General features: G+C 45.1%; 1 protein-coding gene across 3 annotated transcripts in view; it reads right to left on the bottom strand.

Annotated features, from left to right (window-relative positions):
* The window catches only part of LOC132399995 (14-3-3 protein beta/alpha-1-like), a 30123-nt gene extending 12066 nt beyond the window's left edge, over positions 1-18057 (bottom strand). The window contains exons 1-3 of one of the 3 annotated variants that reach the window (XM_059981020.1): positions 17902-18019; positions 6884-6920; positions 4034-4332 (exon numbers count right to left, since the gene is read on the bottom strand). In XM_059981020.1, the coding sequence (XP_059837003.1) occupies positions 4034-4324 (291 nt within the window). In that variant the 5' untranslated portion in view covers positions 4325-4332; positions 6884-6920; positions 17902-18019. Of the gene's footprint in view, positions 1-4033; positions 4333-5255; positions 5589-6883; positions 6921-17901 lie in introns of those variants that run through there. The other 2 variants (XM_059981021.1, XM_059981022.1) reach the window with 2 other exon arrangements.
* Between the last annotated feature and the right edge of the window lie 942 nt (positions 18058-18999).

Below are 18999 nucleotides of genomic sequence, written 5' to 3'. Positions count from 1 at the left end.
AAACTAAATATATCAGGGATGGGGTAAGAAGGGGAGGAGGGGCATTAACGGAAGTTTGAGAAGTCAATGTTCATACCATCAGATTGGAGGCTACCCAGCCAGTATATAAGGTGTTGTTCCTCCAACCTGAGTGTGGCTTCATCTTGACAGTAGAGGAGGACATGGATAGACATATCAGAATGGGAATGGGACGTGGAATTAAAATGTGTGGCCACTGGGAGATCCTGCTTTCTCTGGCGGACAGAATGTACAGCGAAACGATCTCCCAGTCTGCATTGTGTCTCATCAATATATAAAAGGCCACACCGGGAGCACCGGACGCAGTATACCACACCAGCCGACTCACAGGTGAAGTGTCGCCTCACCTGGAAGGACTGTCTTAACTATCTTTCCTTTCAGTTAGTCCTGACGAAGGGTCTTGGCCCGAAACGTCGACAGTGCTTCTCCCTATAGATCTGTAAGGAGTTTGTATCAGCTCCCCCAGGTGCTCTGGTCTCCTCCCACATACCGTTAGGGTTACTGGGTTGTAGACATGCTACGGGGGCACCAGAAGTGTGGCAACACCTGCGGGCTTCCCAGTACAATCCTCGCTGATTTGATTGGATGCAAAACAATGCATTTCACTGTACGTTTTGATGTGCATGAAATCAATAATGCTATTTGTTAAATTTTAAAAAAATTCATATAACCCTGAAGAGGAAAGGGTTGAAGTCTTTGACAATTCTTCTTATTAATATCCTATTATACAAATTGCCAACTCCAAAGGAATTAATTCATAATGATCCATTTTACTTGTATCCTGTCCTGAGCTATCTAATCAACCCTTTTACAGCTGTCATTTGGAATTAAAGCATAATACAGTTCAAAAATCATCCGAAGCAGGCTGTTATTACACAAGCAGTCAAATTATCCAGGGTCACGAAAATTAATCTCAAGCCACTCCTGAAGGAAATGTAGAAGGCTAAATCTCAGTCTAATAGCCTGATTAGATAAGGCCCTTTACTGATGGTTTAACTTCAGCACGAAAGCTGGGTCAAATCTGTAACTCTCCTTCAGTGCAGTAAATCAACTGACCTGTCCCTACAAACCCATCTCACAATCTCTCTGACCCACTACCATCAGGGGGCAGGTACAGGAGCGTCAGGACTAGGACCCATCCCACAATCTCTCTGACCCACTACCATCACGGGGCAGGAACAGGAGCGTCAGGACTAGGACCCATCCCACAATCTCTCTGACCCACTACCATCAGGGGGCAGGTACAGGAGCGTCAGGACTAGGACCCATCCCACAATCTCTCTGACCCACTACCATCAGGGGGCAGGTACAGGAGCGTCAGGACTAGGGCTGCCAGACTGGGCAACAGCTTCTTCCCCAAGCTGTGAGACTAATGAATACCCTGCCACCACTGAGGACTTGTCACTAGGACAGCAAGCTGTTTACTGGGGCTGTGTACTATACTGCATTTGGAACAACATTTTATTAACTTAATTATGGCAATATTTTGGTTTATGTGCTGTGTGTGAAATAGATCCCTCTCTCTCTCATAGGTGTACCCTGATGCATTGGAACACTGCTTTGTTTGGATGTATATATGGACAGTCAAATGACAGTAAACTTGTACTTAGTTATTCTACACCTTCAGACAAAACTTTGCCTCAGTGTTTTATTATCCCTAACTATACCAGGAGTACAGATGCCCATGAGCACACTCAAAGCTCCCACAACTAATATGCCAGCTAAGGCACAGTTGGTATCACATTGCCTCAGCATCATTTAAGAGCCATTCTGTATGACCATAAGACAAATGGGCAGAATTAGGCCAGGCCTTTTGGTCCATCGAGCTCACTCCCCCCATTTGATCATGGCTGATTTATTATCCCCCTATCCCTATCTTCCCGTCTTCTCCCCTTTGACATCCTTACTAATCCAGAACCTAACAACCTTCACTTTAAATATACGCAATGTCTTGGCCTCCACAGCCGTCTGTGGCAATTAATTCCACAGATTCACCACCTTCTCTCAAAAGAAATTCCTCCTCACCTCTGTTCATAGGGGATGTGTCTCTATTCTGAGGCTGTGCCCTCTGGTCCCAAACTCATCCACTATGGGAAACATCCTCTCCACACTCACACCAGGAACAGGGGTAGCTAAATCTTGGACAAGGAATACAGTGCTTTATGTGTGGTTGCTCCTGCACGGGAGAATCAGAGTCAGGTTTAATACCACTGACACACATCAGGAGCAGTAGAGTGCAAAACAATATGATAAATTATAAAATAAGTAAAAATAAATTAAATAAGCAGTGGAGAAAGAGAGGGGAAAAAGAGATTGCTGTCATCTTTCAGAGATAGAGTTAAGCCGAGACCTTCACCAACTTCTCGGACACAAGTTAATTCAAAGGGCAGGAGGGTTCACCTTGGTATCTTGGGAGATTCACTTAACCCTCAAACTTTGTTACTAAAACTAATTTGGCCATCATGCTGATGTGTGTTACAATGTGCTGTATACAAACTAGGTTTTCTACAACTGAGTATCAAATGTCAGTGGCTGTAAAGGGCTCTGCAATTTGTTTTCATTTAGAGATATATAGCATGATAACAGGTCTTTATGGACCAATGAGCCCATGCTCCCCAGTTATATCCGTGTGACCAGTTAACCCACTAACCGGGACCTTTTTGGAATGAGAGAGGAAACTGGAGCACCTGGAAGAAACCCGTGTGGGGTGAACATATAACTGCTTACTGACAGTGGCAGAATTGAACCTGGGTTGCTGGCGCTGTAATAGTGTTATGCTAACTGCTACCCTATGACATTCGAAGCTTTTTGAAAACATAATGGTTTCTTTCCATCTTTTGTGTGTCCACTTACACAAGGTGCATTCCAAATCACATAACTTGGTGTTAAAGCAACAATCTCCCTCAAAAGACAATTAAGTGGCAGGTCATTTTTTTTTAAACTACACTCCTAAACTGTGGAACTTGATACCTAAAACTATAAACATTTCGTCGGTCAAATATGATGGCAGAATATAGCATTAATGGTAAGACTCTTGGCAGTGTGGAGGATCAGAGGGATCTTGGGGTCCGAGTCCATAGGATGCTCAAAGCAGCTGCGCAGGTTGACTCTCTGGTTAAGGCGGCTTACAGTGCATTGGCCTTCACTAATCGTGGAATTGAATTTAGGAGCCGAGAGGTAATGTTGCAGTTATATAGAACCCTGGTCCGACACCACTTGGATTACTGTGCTCAGTTCTGGTTGCCTCACTACAGGAAGAATGTGGAAACCATAGAAAGGGTGCAGAGGAGATTTACAAGGATGTTGCCTGGATTGGAGAGCATGCCTTATGAGAGCAGGTTGAGTGAACTCGGCCTTTTCTCCTTGGAGCGACGGAGGATGTGGGGTGACCTGATAGAGGTGTATAAGATGATGAGAGGCATTGATCGTGTAGTTAGTCAGAGGCTTTTTCCCAGGGCTGAAATAGCTGCCACAAGAGGAGAAGTTTAAGGTGCTGAGGAATAGATACAGAGGCGATGTCAGGGGGTAAGTTTTTTAAAATTTTTTTTTTTTTTTTTTTTTTTTACACACAGACAGTGGTGAGTGTGTGGAATGGGCAGCTGGCAACGGTGGTGGAGGTGCATACAATAGGGTCTTTTAAGAAGCTTTTGGATAGGTACATGGAGCTTAGAAAAATAGAGGCTGTGGGTAACCCTAGGTAATTTCTAAGGTAGGGACATGTTCACCGAAGAGCCTGTATTGTGCTGTAGGTTTTCTATGTTTCTATAAAGGATGACACTTGTTTTTAAGTAACTTGTTTACACTTTATCCCATTGTAAAGCACTTAGAACAACATTATTTGTGTGATATGTGCTTTATGAATAATTTATAATTATAATAATTCCCTGGTTACCTGCCATTAGAGAACAAGATTTGTCCAGCCTTGAATGGGATATTTACACAGAGGAAGAGAAGAAACACAAAAATTCAGCTGCCTCTACAAGCCATCAATCTCGTGACAAGCACAAAGCTTTACCAGAACATCATGGCAGATATCCTGAAGCTCCTTCTCAATCTTCTCTCGGTAATCTTTTACCAGTTGCGCCTTAGCTTCATCTTCATTCTTCTGCTCAATGCTAGTGATGACTCGCCAGGATGAACGACGAGTCCCAACCACGTTCTTGTAAGCGACAGACAGCAGGTTCCGCTCCTCGTTTGAGAGCTCGTCACCCTTCTCAGCGACGGCCTTCATCGCGGCCGCCATGTCATCATAGCGCTCCGCCTGCTCAGCGAACTTTGCCTTCTCAACTAGGTCAGCCTTCGACATGTTTATAGCTGTAAAAACAGAAGTTATTACTACATAGGAATGCTAACTGATTACTGGTTTACTGTCATTACTTTTGAAACAGTTTACATGTCATCCAGATCATTCTATAATACTTTGAACACACGACTGAGCACACCTACAAGCAGTGCTGTCAAAAGAAAGCAGCATTAATCAAGGAGCCCCACCATCCAGGCCATACTTACTTCTCGCTACTACCATCGGACAGAAGGCACAGCAGCCTGACAACACAAACTCAACATTTTAGAACCAGCTCCTTTCCTCCGCCATCAGATTTCTGAATGGACAATGAACACTACCTCGCTTTTTGCACATTTATATATTTCTTATTGTAACTTTTAGTAATTTTTAATGTATTGCACTGTTCCGCTGACACAAAACAAATTTCACACTATTCAAACCAGATTCTGAATACCAGGGAGCATGGTTTTAAGATGGGAGAGGGAAAATTAAAGGGGCAAGTTAAGTTTAAAAAAAATTAAATATAGAGAGCTGAGTGCCTGGAACAGGCTGCTGAAGATGGTAATGAAAGCAGGAGGCAGATACAATAGAGGCAACCAAGGAGAACATAGAACAGTACAGCGCAATACAGGCCCTTCAGCCCACTATATTGTGCCAACCTTTTAATCGACTCCAAGATCAATCTAACTCTCCTCTCCTACATAGCCTTCCATTTTCCCATCATCCAAGTGATTACCCAAGAGCCTCTTAAATGTCTCTAAGGTACCTATCTCTCCCACAAGCCCTGAAAGACTGACTGGCCAGGAAGTATTTATTTTCTAAAATCTCAAATTAGGCTAGAAAACAGGAAAATGATGATAGAAATAAAGAAAGCCTTTATACAAGTGGCAGACTTAATTTTAATGCTATATTTTTGCCAGTCATTGTATTAAGGGATATAATGTCAGGTTACCTGGGAATTGGGCTCCAGATTAAGCATTATCCAACTGGAGGTATGGGTGGGTAGGTGGTTGGCAGGGAAGAGAGAAAGCAGGTTTGTTGTGTTGTGTTGTTCTGCTGAGCCTTGTGGACACGCTACGTTGATGATGGAATGTATGGTGACACTTGTGGGCTGCCCTAGCACATCCTTAGATTGTACTGGTTGTTAGTGCAAACGACACATTTCATTTTATGTTTCCACGTACACATGATAAATAAGTCTGAATCAGGATGTGCTGAGTGGCCAACCAAACCCCAGAGAGCGAATGCCTCTTTCTTTTCCTTGCAAATGGTAGGGTGGCCCAAGAAAAGTCTTCAAAAATCAAAGAAAGGTTCAATTAGGAAGAAGGATGATGCTAACATTCGAGGAAGTAGTCTCAAATGAGATGATCACCATTAATCTAGAGGAGGAATTTGAAGAAATGTTAATAATCAGTAGGTAAACCAAGGGTTCCTACCAGCAGGGTGAATGAGATACATTTAGTCATTCATTGTTCAAAGTACATATACAGTATACAAAACCGAGATTCGTCTTCTTGGAGGCAACCACAAAAGAACAGGTCAACCTATTCAAAGAAAAACCCTACACAAGACCATGAAACACCCAAAGTTGTTAAAAAAAACCATGTAAATAAAAAGTAAACAAATAACATGAAACCCAGTTCCCAAAAATGAGACCTCAGCGCTGTGCCAATTGCTGCAGTTAGTTCAAGCTGAAGCACCCTGATCAAATCACGCAAATAGTAAAAAAAACACAAACAAAAAACATAAGGAATATGAACTAACAAGAGGAAATCTGCAGATGCTGGAAATTCAAACAACACACACAAAATGCTGGTGCAACACAGCAGGCCAGGCAGCATCTATAGGGAGAAGCGCTGTTGACGTTTCGGGCCGAGACCCTTCGTCAGGACTAACTGAAAGGAAAGATACTAAGAGAACTGAAAGTAGTGGTGGGAGGGGGAAATGCGAAATGATAGAAGACTGGAGGGGGTGGGATGAAGCTAAGAGCTGGAAAGGAATATGAACTGTAGGATCCCAAACAGAGTCCACAACTGTGGAGTGTGTTCTGCACTGAGACAAGCCATTTAGAAGTTCTACGGTTGTGTAATTGTGCAATTTTACCCACAAAGTGCTGTTAAATCTCTGATATCAATGTTGATACTCATTACTACAACTGAATTAAAATTGCGCCAGTGCATTAGATATTTGGACAAAGATAAGGGAACTTATCTACCTGTCTCTCCCCTCACCTATCACCTGCCAGATTGTACTCCTCCTTCTCCTCCCACATTCCTAATCTGGCTTCTTCTCCCCTCCTTTCTAGACCCGATGAAGGATTTTGGTACAAAATGTCAACTGTTTATTCTCCTATACAGATGCCATCTGACCTGCTGAATTCCTCCAGTATTTTGTGTGTGTTGCTCTGGATTCCCAGCAGTGGAAAGGGCAAACAGTTTCACCCTGGGTGTCAACATCCCTGAAGATCTATCTGGGGCCCAACATATTGATGCAATTACAATGAAGGCACGCCAGTGGCTATTATTTCATTATAAGTTTGAGGAGATTTGATATGTCACCAAACATAAGTATGATACTTACTTATAAGTTAGTGTATTTTGTGTCTTGCACTGTATTGCTGTAGAACACAAAAATTTCATGTTAGTGATAATAAACCTGGTTCCGACTTCTTGGCAACATCTTGTGTGTTTAAAAGGAAAGGTGTCTTGACCATCGAATTCAAACCCAATCCCTGCACCGTGATAATGCCAAAGTGATCTTGAAGAAGGATTTGTTGTAGTTGACAATGGAAAATGGAGCCAAAGCCACGGTTCAATCTGTGTAGGGGCAGGTCAGACTCCAGGGAATAGGGCTGTTGCTGTTGGTAGATCCACCATGTCTGATGGGGCCAACAAGTCTGAATTTGGGAAGGAGGTACTAATTTTGAAATCTGACAGCTAAGTAGGAAGTTTGTCAAAGAGCCCTGGGCTGAGTTATGAGCAACTCTGATTTCCATCACTATTCCTTCAACTGAAATATTATCCCACTCAATTCTACCTGCCAACACAAAATAAAGGAAACTATTGTCTTGGGGGTGTGGAATCCAGGCAGAAAAGCAAACACATGCCTGCTAACAGTGGCCAGGTCTGGACAAATTAAAAAGATGCACCAAACACAAAAGACAAAAAAGATCGCAATGCATTCAATGCAGCTGCAACAAGAGACCTACGGCCGCAATAAAAGAGAGACAGGTTGCTTGCAAAGTATATACAGAAACAGAGAAGAACAGTTCCCTTGGGATCCAAGGTAACCATCAAACCTTAGCACATCTTTGAGCCCTCACATCCTTTATGTGGTGCTGAGCAGACATCAAAATTCTCCTGTTTTCCAAAGCAACAATGACACCCCAAACACAAATCACCACATGTCAAAACCAGCACTGCTTTCCTTTTATTAAGAGTTGTGGAAGTGAAAATAGACAACATTCCCAAAGCAAGCAGAACAAACTAGAGCAAAACACGCACAAAATGCTGGAGGAACTCAGCAGGTTAGGCAGTGTCTGTGGAAATGAGTCACCATTTCAGGCTGAAACCCTCCTTAGGTCTGGAAAGGAAAGGGGAAGATGCCAAAATAAAAAAAGTGTGATGGGGGGCGGGGGGAGGAGGAGGGAAGGAATATAGCTAGGTGATAGGTAAAGCCAGGTGGGTAGGAAATCTAAAGGGCTGGAGACGAAGGAATCTGATAGGAGGGGGAAGTGGACCATAGGAGAAAGGGAAGGAGGAGGGACACCGGGGGAGGTATTAGGCAGGTGAGAAGTAGTAAGAGACAAGTATGAGAATTAGGAGAGGGGAAAGAATTTTTTTAAACCGGAAGAAGAAATTGATACTCATGCCATCCGGTTGGAGGCTACGCAGACGGAATGTAAGGTGTTGCTCCTCCATCTTGAAGGTGGCATCATTGAGGCACAAGAGGCAATAGACAATAGGTGCAGAAGTAAACCATTCGGCCCTTCGAGCCTGCACCACCATTTTGAGCTCATGGCTGATCAATTACTATCAATACCCTTTTCCTGCCTTGTCCCCATATCCCTTGAGTTCCCCTATCCATAAGATACCTATCTAGCTCCTTCTTGAAAGCATCCAGAGAATTGGTCTCCACTACCTTCCGAGGCAGTGCATTCCAGACCCCCACAACTCTCCGGGAGAAGAAGTTTTTCCTTAACTCTGTCCTAAATGACCTACCCCTTATTCTCAAACCATGCCCTCTGGTACTGGACTCTCCCAGCATCTGGAACATATTTCCTGCCTCTACCTTGTCCAATCCCTTAATAATCTTATATGTTTCAATCAGATCCCCTCTCAATCTCCTTAATTCCAGTGTGTACAAGCCCAGTCTCTCTAACCTTTCTGCGTAAGACAGTCCAGACATCACAGGAATTAACCTCGTGAATCTACGCTGCACTTCCTCTACAGCCAGGATGTCCTTCCTTAACCCTGGAGACCAAAACTGTACACAATACTCAATACACCTGACAACAGTCCTGATGAAGGGTCTCGGCCCGAAATGTTGTCTGCTTCTTTCAACGGATGCTGCCCGACCTGTTGAGTTCCTTCAGCTTGTTTGTATGTCTTAACTAGAATAACAATGAATCTCACAGGATAAACATTCAGAAATGGTTACCACACATCAAAAATAAATCAATGGAGATAATTAAAGAGTAAATCCATTGGGAGCCCAAACTAATACTCAGACCTCAATGAACCTCTAGGGCAGATGTACATGGAAGCAAAACAGCGATGACTTGATCTACTATAAAATAAACCACAGAATATAACAGCACAGTACAGACCATTCAGCCTACAATATCTCAAATTCCCCTGATGTATCTACCTCTAACACCCGATGGGGTGCTCCAGACACCCGCCACTCTATGTGAAAAAAAACCCTCTGACACCCTCCTATACTTCCCTTCAATCACCTTAAAATTATGCCCCCAGTATTAACCATTTCCACTGTGGGGAAAGAAGTGGCTGATTAACCACTCTCTCTCTATGCCCCTCATCTTGTAAACATCCCACCCTCCTTCATTCTAAAGAGAAAAACCTTAACTTACTCAACCTATCCTCATAAGACATGCTCTCTCGTCCAGGCAGCATCCTGGTCAATCTCCTCTGCCCCCTCTCTAAAGCTTCCACATTTGTGATGAAGTGTCCAGAATGAGTTAAAAATTAATAAACTGCAAAGTGTCAGAATAAAAGCAAAGGAAATCACTGGGATCAATAGACATCCAACAGTATGATGGAGAAGAATCTAGAAGAGATTGAAGTTGAATGAGCCAGAAGCATCCATACCAAATGATCATTTCTTAAAATCAGCCATCACAGATAACATTGGTACCAATGCTACCCACTATAGGAAGACAGAAAACTAAACAACATGGGCTACATCCAAAAGATCAACAATGGTCCAGATGAAACTACAACACAATAAAGACCAGATAGACGTAGATGAAAGACAATAAAGAGAGCACAGGCTTTTGGAGGAGACAGACAGGGTTTAGAATACTTTATTTTAGGGGAGGAGGATGGTGGGGTGGAAAGGGAGGAACAACAAACATTGATAGGTGGGCCAGAAGCTAGAAGCATCTACAACACATAGGACACAGATCAGAACAAAAAAGGCCTTTTACTACATTGTCATCAACAGTTCAACAAGATCAAAACAGGTGATCACTCCCAGTTGCTGCGCATTACTCAATCATGCTCATAAGCTAACGCCCCTATTACCCAGTGACATTTCGACCTATCAAAATGACACCCAACGTACATCTATCATGCTACCATTAATATCAACAAAATGTACACTAGCTGGTAGCTAGCACTATTTAGTTTGTTGGCCCTTATTCTCTCAAAAAACTTGTTCTTATTTCTCCTTTCAACAATTTTGCAATTCTTTATTTACAGCTGCTTATCTACTGATCCAATGCCAGAAATCAGTAGATTCAGCAAAGCCTTCAGGTTATGTTACTAGAAAAGAGCATAAGGAAATGTATCAGTTCCTATTTGAAGCTGCACAATATATTTTCTATTCACTACAGACCTGATGGAATTTAACACTAACTTCTTGTATTATCTGGTTCCTTAAGATTGTTATAGCCCGGGGGGGGGGGGGGGGGGGAGGTAATGAGGATAAACTCCCACCACCCATTAAATGTTCCCAATGACATGCATCTCAAACAGCCTCTGACAACCAAGTCCAGCGCTTGGCCTTCAAGTGTGGCTTAGCTAATAAACCCGGCAGAATCGTTTCGACTGACAGAAGGGGCAAAGTGGGCTACTGATGCCTGAAAACTAGTCACTTCAGGCAGATGGGGCTCATCAGCTGTGGTAGGCAGCTCCTCTAGGAAAACTCTTATGTCAAAGCTCCACTGCCTTGCGGCTACACCCACTCATGAGGAAGGCTTCAGGAGTAAACCCCGAGGGAAAAATCCAGAGCTTGAGTTCCCAAGCCAGTCCTGAATGGCAACTCCTGCAATGCCAAACTGCAATCATCTCTGCTGTTCCTTCGGATTCATGGAGAGGGGGAGCTGGCTCTCCATATCGTACCAGCCAGGCTTGCGAATCTAGACTGCTAGGATGCAATATTCATTGTCGACCCCAACCAACGGAGCAAAAATCTCAACTGAAACCCCAGAGCAATTATGAAGAAATATTCCATCAAAGATGCCAAAGTCCTCCAAATGTGACATCAAATTAGGGACTTTTCTGAAGAACAGTGGGGCCGTCCCCACTGTCCAAAATGATATTTATTCCTGAATTAATATTCTGCAAGTTTCTACATTCAATATTATACAGTGGTTTCTTAAACTGAGTGTGCCTTACATGACAACAGTAACTACACATTGAAAGGAAAAGCATTTCAAAAAATTTCTTCTTCCGAAGTTTTAACAAATTTGCTTATTTTACCACAAGTTCAGGCTTTAATAGGAAAGAGAAATTGGTATTTTAAATTCAGCTTTCAATAGTTAAATTGACTGAAAACATGGGAGGGTTTAATTAGGGTGGAACACTTTTATTCTACTGGCACTGTGCCATCAAAGGACAGGAAGCAGTCTCACACCCATTCAAATGTGCTGGGTGCCTGAGGTACTGAGTGAATGCAGGGCATGGATCAGTCACATGGACAGTTTAAATTGATTATAATGCCGTGAAGAAGCCAGGTCTGAATACGGACCAGACTACTGGCAAAATGGATTCTGGAGACCAGTCAGTAACTGTGCTGACCCATTCAATTAGCACCTTACTCAGCCTTCTGTAGACCCCCACACCACCCCACTTCACAATTCCTTATTCATACCCTTAAAGATAAATTAATTTCCAAGAGTCACTCAGTAATGTCCAGAATAAGTAAGAGCAAAATTCCGATAGTCCACAACATCACAGACAGTGTAAGTGTGCTTGAACGCACCAGGAAAGCCTGACTAAAGTTCACACCATGATGTGAAATTTAAGCTCACTGCTTGAGGAACAAATTTACTGTAAAGTTTTACTTTAAAATTCTAAAACAAGAAGTCAGGAGTACTTTTCAGATCTGTTATCAGTAAAGCTGACATTAAGAGCTGGATTCAAAGCTGAGAAAGCATTGGGTGAATGGTGAAAAAGGGAGGAGGTGGGGTTTAGAGCTCGGGGATTTGTCAGCACAGAAATCATTGAAATTTGCGGGTACATAGACCCAAAGAGACACAGAGTTCAGAGGGTTGTAGGGCTGGAGTAGCTGATGGACAAAGCAAAGGACAAGGCCAAAGAGATATCTACAAAGATGAGAACTTTAAAAGTAAGGTGTGGCCAGACTACGAGCTAGAGTGAGCCAGCAACCACAGGACTGAGGGGTGAACGGGGAGTAGAACAAGCAGGACACAAGCAGAGTGCAGCGTTTCAAATCTGATTTCAATGTAGCATTGCGGCACCTTGCTGGTGTCAACTGTGAAAAGTAGTCATCCCATTGCAAGACTCAAGACAGTTACTACCACTGGCCAGTTAAACTGCCATCTTAATCTAACTACAGAAACACCGTTCCGTGACAAATACTCCATATAGACAATTGGTTCTATGCTGTTGAAGCAAAGAAAAGTGATATTTGACACGTTGAAAAATGCCAAAGAATTGCAAAGCCCGCAGAAACGTTTACAACTGTACCAGTTTCCGTACCCGCTAGACATGCTACACAACCGCACAAGATTCCTTACCCTCTCACCTACACATTAACTTGCAATATCTAATGAGATATTCTTCAGTCTTCACTTGATCACCAACCTGTTCAGTGGGGTAATGAAACTGCAGAGGCTACACCCACAGCAGAAAGCCCAAAGTACTTTGATTATGATGTAAGTTGTTTCATTGAACTGGTTTAACCAGTACTCCCAGCAAGAACAAACATGTTGTTAAAGCTCACAACTACAAAATGAGCAGCTTTAAGGGAGGGAGAGTAAACACCCAATATGCTACAAACTGGGTCAGACAGCACCTAGCCATTAAACTTTCTCCAGGCACACCCTATTGCGGCAACGCCTCATATGCTGCCTGGGTAGCCTCCAACCAGATGGCATGAACATCGATTTCACCTCTCACCCTCTTCAATCCCACTTAACTCTTCTACCTGCCTATCATCTCCCCTGCTCTTTATCCCATGGTCTCCTCTCGTCAAATTTCTTCTTCTCCAGGCCTTTGGCTTTTCCACCCATCACCTCTCAGCTTCTTTCTTCATTCCCTCCCCACCTGTATTCAGCTATCTGCCATCTTGTACTACCCCTTGCCCCACCTCCTTACTCTGGCATCTTCCCCCTTCCTGATGAAGGGTCTTTGGCCTGAAATGCCAACTGATTATTCCTCTCCATAGATGCTGCCTGATTTAATAGACAATAGGTGCAGAAGTAGACCATTCGGCCCCTCGAGTCTGCACCTCCAGGTAGGTGTAGGTGTGTCACCCTAGAGATGTCTGTTCCTGATTGACTGCGTGCTCAAGATGTTCCAAATTTCACATCAGTGCACGAGAAGACTGCAATCTAACTTTATTGTGCACATTTCTGACATGAACCATTCAGTTCCAATCTGTCAGAACAATCAGTGTCCGGCAGGGTGAATTCATGAGCAAGCCATCCTTCATCCAGAGGGTTTACAAGAGAACAACGCGTTTGCTATTTAGTACTCGGGCATTTGGGCCTCATCACCCGTGCTTGGTAGCTCATCTAGGGGAGGGAAAACTCTGATCTCAAATCACTGCTGCCTTGTGGCTATACCCACTCATGGGGAGGGCTTCAGGAGCAAATGGGCAACTGCTTGCTCTCCATATCAGACCGCTAACATGCGACATCCACCCTCAACTCTGACCACAGAAGCCAATTAACTTGCTATATTGTATTGGTACTATATGGTATTTTTTTAATAATACACATATACTGAAAAAAGTTCAAATATTGTATACTTTGCAATGCTGCGCTTATTCTGGAGTACCCACCCTTACTCTAAACTTTGCCCTGAAGTTTATACTTAATCAATGACGTAAGTGATCGGTATTTCACCTAACCTGGAGCAGACTCAATGGGCCAAATGGCCTAATTCTGATCCTATTCCTTTTGGTTTTATTAGTTTTTGATGGGTTAGGCCATTAAGGAATATGGGAAGGCGGCTGGAGTTTGGAGCTGAGAGAGAAATGGATCAGCAGAGCAGACTCGAAAGGCCAAATGGCCTAACTCTGCTCCTATACCTTCTGGCCTAACTCCAGAGTGTGCTGGCATGAAGGTCACTAGTTCAAGCCTCAGCTAAGGCAGCATGTTGTGTCCTTGAGCAAGGCTCTTAACCACACATTGCTCTGCGATGACACCGGTGCCAAGCTGTATCAGCCCTTGCCCTTCCCTTGGATTACAGTTGCCCATGCTCCCATACAACCCTGCCCAGGCCTGTGCCCTGGAAACTTCCCAAGGTGCAAATCTATGGTCTCTCAAGACTAACGGATGCCTATATATATTAACTCCAGAGTACTCCAATACCTCATTCTTTGTGCAGTACCACAATTGTTTCCTTGCATTCGGGACATCTGAGGAACTCATGGATAGGCCATAAAAGGAAAATGAGAATACAGGGAATACGAGAAGAAGGGGTCTCGGCCCAAAACGTCCAGTATTTACTCTTTTCCACAGATACTACCTGGCCTGCTGAGTTCCTTTAGCATTTTGTCTGTGTTGTTTGGGAATACAGGAAGGAAAGGTTATATCGATACTTATTTCATTGGTTGATAAGTTGATGGAGAAGATTCTGAGAGGCAGGAGAGGTATAATAAGATTAGGAGTAGTCTGCATGGCTTTGTCAAAGGCAGGTCATGCCTTAGGAGCCTGATTGAATTTTTTGAGGATGTGACTACACACATTGACAAAGGTAGAGCAGTAGAGGTACTGTATATGGATTTGATAGGTACCCCATGCAAAACTTATTGAAAAAGTAAGGAGGCATGGGACCCAAGGGGACATTGCTTTGTGGATCCAGAACTGGCTTGCCCACAGAAGACAAAGAGTGGTTGTAGACGGGTCATATTCTGCATGGAGGTCTTTCAACAGTGGTGTGCATCAGGGATCTGTCCTGGGACCCCCCTACTCTTCATGACTTTCATAAATGACACGGATGAGGAAGTAGAGGGATGGGTTAGTAAATTTGCTGATGACACAAGCCCTGGGACTGTCGTGGATAGTTTGGAGGGCTGTCAGAGGTTACAGCGGGACATCAATAGGATGCAGAACTGGGCTGAGAAATGACAGGTGGAGTTCAACCCAGATAAGTGTGAGGTAGGTCAAATATGATGGCAGAATATAGTATTAATGGTAAGACTCTTGGCAGTGTGGAGGATCAGAGGGATCTTGGGGTCCAAGTCCATAGGACACTCAAATCTGCTGCACAGGTTGACTCTGCAGTTAAGAAGGCATACGGTGCATTGGCCTTTATCAATCCTGGAATTGAGTTTAGGAGCCCAGAGGTAACGTTGCAGCTATATAGGACCTTGGTCAGACCCCACTTGGAGTACTATGCTCAGTTCTGGTTGCCTCACTACAGGAAGGATGTGGAAACTATAGAAAGGGTGCAGAGGAGATTTACAAGGATGTTGCCTGGATTGGGGAGCATGCCTTATAAGAATAGGTTGAGTGAACTTGGTCTTTTCTCTTTGAAGTGACAGAGGATGAGGGGTGAACTGATAGAGGTGTACAAGATGATGAGAGGCATTGATCGTGTGGATAGTCAGAGGCTTTTTCCCAGGGCTCAAATAGCTAGCACGAAAGGGCACAGTTTTAAGGTGCTTGGAAGTAGGTACAGAGGAGATGTGAGGGGTAAGTTTTTTTTTACTACAGAGAGTGGTGAGTGTGTGGAATGGGCTGCCGGCAATGGTGGTGGAGGTGGATACGATAGGGTCTTTTAAGGGACTCTTGGATAAGTACATGGAGCTTAGAAAAATAGAGGGCTATTGGTAACCCTAGGTAATTTCTAAGTTAAGGACATGTTTGACACAGCTTTGAGGGCCGAAGGGCATGTATTGTGCTGTAGGTTTTCTATGTTTCTATTGATCTTGGTCAGCACAGCATCTCCCAAAATCATTCCAGCTCCCGTACAATGTAATTTAAATGCTGTAAACACAGGAGATTCTGCAGATGCTGGAAATCCAGAGTAAAAGCAGGTCATGCAACATCTATGGAAATTAATAAACATCTGACATTTCAGGCAGAGACCCTTCAGCTGGACTGGAAAAGAAGGGGACAGAAGCCTGAAAGTGGTGGGAAGAGGGGTAGGAGAACAGGCTAGAAGGTGAAAGGTGAAGCCAGGTGGGTTGTGGAGGGGCGGATGAAGTGAGATGCTTGGAGGTGATTGGTGGAAAAAGGAGTGAAGCAGGAATCAGGAGAGAAGAGTGGAGCATGAGAGAAAGGGAAGGAGGAGAGGCACCGGGGGAGGTGACGGGCAGGTGAGGGAAAGGTGTAAGAACTAAAAAACAGAAGGGGAGGTGGAACTTTAATGTCCTGCATTTTTCCATTATTTGACCAGCACACCGTGAATCAAATAATTCCTCTACAGTCCTAAGCACTGTTTCTCCAATGAGTCTAGCCTTTCCTCATCGCTGCAATAATTTACACTCTGCCAATCAGCCCACTTTGCTTATACGGATGACCTCAATCACTGTGCACTATTTCAATGTGACTCTGCCCCCTCTCTTGCACACCTCAAACCTATTAAAACAAAAACAGAAATCTGACTCTGTTGTGCCTGATTTTCATCATTCATTTCAGCACCATTTTCACGTACCAACCCCATATCAATTGATTCCCTGAATCACTCAGTTTACCACAGAGTTCCTCACTGGTTGGCAGCTTCAAAGAAAGCAAACCTCACTTCCAATTTTTTACTCAAGTGGCTGATCTCTTGAAATAAAACTTCCCAGACAGGGACATCATCAACTTAGCATCTGCCCTGTAGAACCTGTAAGAATTTTAACTCTTTTCAAAGAGAACACCTCTCATTTATGCCATGGAGCCTCACCATTAACCAAGGGGTCTGTGGACACCAGGTTGGGAACCTCTGTCCTAAAGGTACACTCTGCTTAATCCTGCTCTACTCACCAAATCATTAATCAATATGCTGATCATTTATTACAAACATATCCTTGCTGAACCATTTCAACTTCTTAGTGATTAATGCACACCAACAACATCTAATTGGTCACTGTTAAACAACACTCCACTTCTTAAAAAGTTATTTGGGCAGTAGGAAGTCATGTGCCATGTCTTCCCCCACTCACTGAGCCCGCCTACATCATGATAAAACCTGCGTGCATCTTCCTTCCTTCCTTCCACCTGGCATGGTACCATTAGCAAACTTGGATATATTGCACTTGATCCAGTCTTCACAGGCTGGGAACCCAACTCTGATCCCAGCTGCAATCAGTCACACTCACTTAATCCAAATATTACCAGCTTTCTTGTTTGACCAGAATTTCATCCACCGCACCTCCAGAGTCCCCATCATACACTCCCCCAACTCCAGTATCCACTTCTTTGTCTAAAATCACTTCTCCTGCTCCTCCTTCACAGATTCCTGCCCCCACTCACCCCTTCCTTGACACTTACCCCTATTCCACCCTCCTTCCCCAGACCACACCCCACCTTCCCTCTTTCCTCACCTTTCCTACTCCTCCATAGACATCAAACCCTCGTTCCGCAGACCACCTTCTCCTTCCCAAATGCCCCACCTACCTCCCTTCGCCTTCCTTTCACTCCTCTCTAGATTCCAGCCCCGCCCTTCCACTCCTCCCCTGTACCTCGCCCCTTCCTCAGAGTGGCCCCCTGCCTCCATTCCTTAGATTCCAGCTCCTCCCAGACCCCCAATCTCTCCCACACCTCCCCAGAACCCCGGCCCTTCGCCTCTCCCTTAAATTCCACAATACACAGACCCCTCGGCCCAACGAGCCTGCTCCAGTCCTTCCCTCTCTGTTCTCCCCAGACCCCATCCTCCTCTCCCCTCCCTAGAGCGTAGCCGCCTCCCACCCCTCTCTGCCCACGTCGACCGTGCAGCCACATCCCTTTCACTCACCTCACTGCTGTCCCTCAATCCAGTCTCCGAGTACACGCTTCCGCTCCCCGCTCCTTTCCGCTTCCGTTTCTCCCTCCACCCATCACACCCCCCCCGGGGTCGCCAAGGGAACGGCTCAGCACGGGTTCGCCGGGCGAAACTTGCAAGGACCCGAACGTCATCGTTACCGCGGCAACCACCGAGCCGCCGCTGGGGTGGATATGCAGTGCGCTTGCGTGTACTGGAAGGGCGGTGGCCAGGCGCGGGAACGGTAAAAGCCGGCGCATGCGTGGCGCCGGCAGAGACGGCATTGCTCCGGATGTACGCCTGCGCACTGCCTGCCTCTTTGGCTGTTGGCGGTGAATGGTCTGGGCGGACTATGGTCGGATTGGTGTCTAATCGCCTCTGGTCCTCCTGAGCCCAGTTACCTAGGGGGGTTGGGGTGTCCCATCTCCTTCGGACGAGTCCTGTGACCCAGTGAAGTTGGGGTGTCCCATCTCCTTCGGACGAGCCCTGTGACCCAGTGAAGTTGGGGTGTCCCACTGTCAATGACCCTGAGCTCAGTTACCTAGGGGCGTTGGGGTGTCCCATCACCTTCGGACGAGCCCTGTGACCCAGTGAAGTTGGGGTGTCCCATCACCTTGGGACGAGCCCTGCGACCCAGTGAAGTTGGGGTGTCACACTGTCAATGACCCTGAGCTCAGTTACCTAGGGGCGTTGGGGTGTCCCATCACCTTCAGACGAGCCCTGTGACCCACTGAAGTTGGGGTGTCACACTGTCAATGACCCTGAGCCCCGTGACTCAAGGGGGTTGGGGTGTCCCATCACCTTCGGACGAGCCCTGCGACCCAGTGAAGTTGGGGTGTCCCACTGTCAATGACCCTGAGCCCCGTGACTCAAGGGGGTTGGGGTGTCCCATCTCCTTCGGACGAGCCCTGCGACCCAGTGAAGTTGGGGTGTCCCACTGTCAATGACCCTGAGCCCAGTTACCTAGGGGCGTTGGGGTGTCCCATCACCTTCGGACGAGCCCTGTGACCCAGTGAAGTTGGGGTGTCCCATCTCCTTCGGACGAGCCCTGTGACCCAGTGAAGTTGGGGTGTCCCATCTCCTTCGGACGAG

The sequence above is a fragment of the Hypanus sabinus genome, chromosome 9 (genome assembly GCF_030144855.1).
Source record: "Hypanus sabinus isolate sHypSab1 chromosome 9, sHypSab1.hap1, whole genome shotgun sequence".
Taxonomy (NCBI): domain Eukaryota; kingdom Metazoa; phylum Chordata; class Chondrichthyes; order Myliobatiformes; family Dasyatidae; genus Hypanus; species Hypanus sabinus.
This window is presented reverse-complemented; position numbering and strand designations above follow the sequence as displayed.